Source organism: Arachis stenosperma, chromosome 3 (genome assembly GCF_014773155.1).
Source record: "Arachis stenosperma cultivar V10309 chromosome 3, arast.V10309.gnm1.PFL2, whole genome shotgun sequence".
In the NCBI taxonomy this organism is placed as follows: domain Eukaryota; kingdom Viridiplantae; phylum Streptophyta; class Magnoliopsida; order Fabales; family Fabaceae; genus Arachis; species Arachis stenosperma.
In genome coordinates this window covers 146,644,964-146,650,387 of record NC_080379.1, presented here as the reverse complement: position 1 = coordinate 146,650,387, position 5,424 = coordinate 146,644,964, and the positions used below count along the sequence as shown (strand labels likewise).

The window sequence follows — 5,424 nt, the reverse complement described above, 5'->3', positions numbered from 1 at the left end:
CCCAAAGACGATGTTGCTCTTTTTTTTTTTATTCGAGGATGGCACCCCCCTAAATACAACCTCTACTGGTCGAAAGTCAGGGATCCTACTTATCCTAAGGTCAAATGAGAACGTTTTTGTTTTTGAGTTGTTGAAGGAGTGTTGGGAAAAGCAACCTTTCATTAACACCCAAATGTTGTAGTCTAGGCCGCCCAGTTATGTGCGGTTGAGCTCGATGGGTCATGCATTGTGTAGTAATTATTTTTTTTCCAATTTTGATTTTCGCTGAAAATAACTTGGTTTTATTTTTACAGAAAAGATGACTCCATCCTCTGTCGCCTTTAAGTTTCATCAACAAAGACAAGCTGAAGTTGTTGCTGCCACCGCTGCTGCTAGATACTCCCCCTATGAGACTTTGTCGTAGTCGGGTCTAACTGTTAAGGATTCTGGAAGGGTGATTGTTCAGTACTGAGCTTCCTAGATCAGTACCCTTTCTCCTCCACCTCCTGACTTGACATCTTCTGCCGCTAATGGGATGTCCTCTAGCCAAAAGAGGCAATACTCTAAGTCCTCTCTAAGTACGACGACATCTCTCAAGGCCATTTTCATGGAGAGGATTTTATTGATGAATGCCTCCTTTTTGATAACAGCGTGGTGAACTTAGAGAGGGACGTACTGTTGAAGAAAGTTCGACTTGTCGCCCAAATGGGGCTGAGGTCAGCTACCATTTGCTGCCTGGTGGGTCGGTGTTTGGCCATCGTGGAGAATGGTTCAAGAAGCAAGCTATGAAGCACAAACTTATGAAGATTGTTGGTGAAGGCAAAAAAAAAAAAAGATTGCTAATGTATCCGTGTTGAACGCAAATATGACACCAACACGTAGTGGATACGACAAATGAGCGAGCCTGTGATACGTTCTTTCGTATTGTGAAACTTTTGTAAAGCGATCACAAATTCGAAATAAATCCGACTTGAGTCTGATTTTAAGGCCCAATTTCTCCTTATTTAAATTTTAAAATCAAAATTTAGATTTAAAAATAAAATAAATCAAAATTCAAAACCTAAACTTTTTAGTTTCTTCCTTCCATGGTTTAGTCTTTCTCTGTGTTATTGAGAGTGGCTGAATGATCTGTTGAAGCCTCAAACCAAGTTTGTTTATTAATTTCTCCCTATATATATATATATATATATATATATATATATATATATATATATATATATATATATATATATATATATATATATATATATATTACCGTGAGTGTGTTATATCTATAATATAGAATATGTGATTCGGTGCTTTAGTTTATACATATCAATGTCTCTCACATTAGTTAAACAAGTAGTGGAACAAATACATCAAAGGTTTAGTTATATCAATGTCTCTCTCTCGTTAGTCTTTATTTTCTGTTGGTGTAATTATTTATTAAGTTTTTAATTAGATTTTTATATTTTTTTTAATTGAATTCTTATATTATTTTTAATTTTGTAATTAAATTATTTTAATGTATAAATTATTAAAGTTAAAAGAATATTTTTTGCAAATTGAAAGTATCTAAAATTAAAAACATAATTAGATCTTTGATCACATATTTTTTGAAAAAAATACTATGTTAATTTTGATATTTTTGACATAAAAATAACCTAATTACAAAATTAAAAGTAGTATAAAGACCCAATTAAAAAGAAAAAAAGATATAAGAATCTAATTACAAATTTGACAAAATTATAGAAACTAACAAAAAAATAAATTAAAAGATACCATCCAAATAATTCCCAAAACAACAAAAAAAAACTTAAATGAATCTTTTATATTTTTTAAAATATATTATAATTAATTGATTAAATGGTCTAAAATTATAAGAGTTATAGAATTAATTTATCTAATCTAATATTCTAAATTATCAAAAAACAATTTATCAATTCTTTAAATTAGGTACTAATATGTTTTAAATGAATACTCTAGGTACGATCACTCAAATAACTCAAATGATATAATTCATAAATTGGGTTAAGTACGATCTTGGACCCTAACATAGAGGCTAAAAATTTATTCTGTCTCGACTTTTTTTTCGCTTCAAAATAGTCCTGAAAATTTCAATTTGTTTTAAAATCGTTCTTTTTACCAAATTTTTTATTTTTATTACCAAATTACCCCTAACTAAAAAAATTATAAAATAAAATAAAATAAAATAAAATAAAAAGGAAAAAAGAAAGAAAGGGACTACGAGAGGGAGAAAAAGAAGGGGGGTGTTGTTTACAGGGAAGAGGAGGAAGGGGGAAGAAGGGGAAGGGTAAAGGTTGCTACTCCACATCGCCGCCGCTGTTCCACGCTGCCGTCGCTACTCCTCGCCGCCACTGCTGCTTCCTCGCCACTGTTTCTTTCTTCCTCAGCACACACCCTTGCCCTCGTCGCGATTTGCATCCCCGCCGACCACCACAACACCCTCCTCGTCACGATTTGCAGCCCGCCACTACCGCATCGCCGTTCTCGTCGCAATTTGCGGCGTCACCACCACTGCCGCAACCCTTTCCACGCGATTCGCCACCACCACCGCAGCTCTCCTCCCCTTGCGATTCGCAGTTCACCGCCGTAGCCCCTCCTCCCCCACCACCGCCGTAGTCCTTCTCCTGCAGTGCTGTTTCAATTTTTTATTCCTTTTTTCTTTAATTTTTCATATTTAAAGAAAGGTGTTTTGTTTCTGTTTATTCCATTGTTGTTGTTGTTGATGCTTTGGTTGCTTCTGCTTCTTCCCGCTTCTATTTTTGCTTCTGCTTTTGGTTCTATTTTTTTATTGCTCTAATTCCATTATCCATTGTTATTGTTGTTGTTGTTCTGCTGGTTGTTGTTGTTTGATTGTTGTTATTCTACTTCTTCTTGCTTCTGTTTCTGCGTTTACTTGTGCCTTTGCGCTTTTGCTTCTGCTTCTGGTTAATTTTGGAGAAGAAGAGAGGTAGGGTATTTTTGTCCGGAGGACGATTTTAAAAATATGTTAAACCTTCGAGACTATTTTGTAGCGAAAAGAGGTCGAAATCGAAATAAATTTTCAGCGTCTACGTTAGGGACCAAAATTGTACTTAACCCTTCATAAATCACTAATAACTAATTCATTATTTGATTAAGGTTAAATTACACAGTTGGTCCCTATACTTTTAGTGAAATTATAAATTGGTCCTTACATTTTAAAAGTTTGTAATTGGGTCCTTAAAGAAAATTAAAATTTGTAATTTAATCTCCATCGTTCAAAAAGTGTTTGATTTAACAGAATATTCTCAGTATATTCTCTATTTTAAACATGTGACTTGCACATGTTTGCAATAGGGACCAACTTGCAACTTTAGTAAAAGTATGGGGACCAACCGTATAATTTAACTATTTGAAAATGACCAAAAACTTCCTAGGCTATATGAATCTACACCACCCCTCCCCAGCTCTCTCACTCTCACTTTCTCACTTTCCAAAATGACACCCTAACCCCAACGCTCTCTGTCTCTCACCTCGCCTCACTATCGTCGTGCCTCTCGCCTCTGTCACCGCGCCAGATTCGCTAATAAATTGAGTTGCTATTTTTGTGTTGATTTGTTTCTATTTAGTTCTTAGACATTGAATTGTTCGCTTTGAGCATACTTGGGATTGGAATTGTTCTCTTCCATTTATCGTCGGTGTTCAGTATTGGGATTGGAAGAGAAGAAAAAGTTGTCGGATGAGAGAGGCGAGATAGAGGAAGGAGGCGAGATCCAACTCGTGAGCACAAATGCGGTGGATCCGGCATAGCGACGGTGAACCGAGGTGATAGATAGAGAGCGGTGGGGTTGGGGTGTCGTTTTAGAAAGTGAAAAAGTGAGAGTGAGAGAGTTGAGAAGGGACGAGGTAGGTTCAGATAGCCTAGAGAGTTTTTGGTCTCTTCAAATGGTTAAATTACACAGTTGGTCCCTATACTTTCACTAAAATTACAAATTGGTCCCTGTTATCAAACATGTGCAGCTCACATGTTTAAAATAGAGAATATTATGAGAATATTCTGTTAAATCAAACACTTTTTGAACGGCAGTGACTAAATTACAAATTTTAATTCTCTTTAGGGACTCAATTATAAACTTTTAAAGTGTAGGGACTAATTTACAATTTCACCGAAAGTGTAGAGACCAACTGTGTAATTTAACCTTTGATTAACTCCACCACTTGTTATTAAAATGTCAGCAAATATTAATCTTTTAGGTAGCGTTTGTTTTGAGGTATTGAGACAGAGACTGAGAGACTGAGACTCAGTATCGTGTTTGTTAGTTCAGAGACTGGTACTAAAATTCTTGTCTCTGTCTCTAAAATTTTAGTATTTCAGTACTTCCAAAAAGTAGGGACACAAGAGACTGAAATTTTTAGAGATGGAGACTGAAACTTTAATAACATTTTATACCTAAAATACTTTCATTTCAATTAATTACTTCCAATTTTACCCTTTGTGTAAATTAAATTAGAGTTTCATTCTTGTTTCAATTCTTGTCTCCCATTTTACACCAAACAGAATACTGAGATTTATTTCAATCCCTGTCTCTTAGTCTCTATCTCTCAGTCTCAATCTTTCCGTCTCTGTCTCTCCACCAAACGCTACCTTATATAATTTAGTTTGCATTATTATGACAGGACATCCATTTTTGAATTTCCAGGCTCGAATCCTGGCTGCGGAAATTATTTTTGATTTGTTTAACTATTATGACAAGCCTCCCACTTCCACTTGTATAAATTTTCTAACACAAACTTTGAATGCGCGAGTCAAGCCCAAATGATTGGCCACAATGGATATTTAGGTATATTAATTTTTTTAAAAAAAACAAATATAACATTCTTACTATTAGAATATCATATTTAAATCATAGCATAATATTATTAATGGTAAAAATATTATATAAATTTTCTATATTATCTATTTACATATAGGAGCCTTTAAGAAAAATAAAACTTAAAGCTAACGGTATTTTTTTATACAAATACATACATACATACATCTTCCACTTCTCTCGATAAAAATCAATAATGATTACAATCCAACAGCTACATCAATAATTAATAATAAAATACATCAAATATAATTTTAGATACATATTAATATACATATAACAAATAATTTCTATTTCTTTGTACAAAATTTATAACAATATTAAGGCGAGGGAAAACAATAACTAATACAAATTCATTCTAAAATAAAGAAGTAAACATCTGACACTCGGTAAAATCTTTATATCCTTTCTCGTCCATTTTCCTAAAAAGGTCATAAAAGAATATGTAAGATAAAATTTGTTTTACGGCAGTGAACAGTGCTTGTCTTGTGAACCTTTCTCTTGCAAACTTTCGTTATCTTTCTAATTTTTAAGATTCAAATACCACTCTTTTCTAACTCATTTCTCAACACTATTCTTTCTCTAAACCAGTATGTTCTCATAATTCTCC

The 5,424-nt window shown here is 33.8% G+C and overlaps 1 protein-coding gene across 1 annotated transcript; it reads left to right on the top strand.

The window, feature by feature from the left end:
- Positions 1 to 298: 298 nt before the first annotated feature.
- Positions 299 to 2,601, top strand: LOC130966858 (chitin-binding lectin 1-like). Its single transcript, XM_057891682.1, has 3 exons — positions 299 to 399; positions 630 to 717; positions 2,242 to 2,601. The coding sequence occupies exons 1-3, from the start codon at positions 299 to 301 to the stop codon at positions 2,599 to 2,601; spliced, it is 549 nt and encodes a 182-aa protein (XP_057747665.1).
- Positions 2,602 to 5,424: the final 2,823 nt, after the last annotated feature.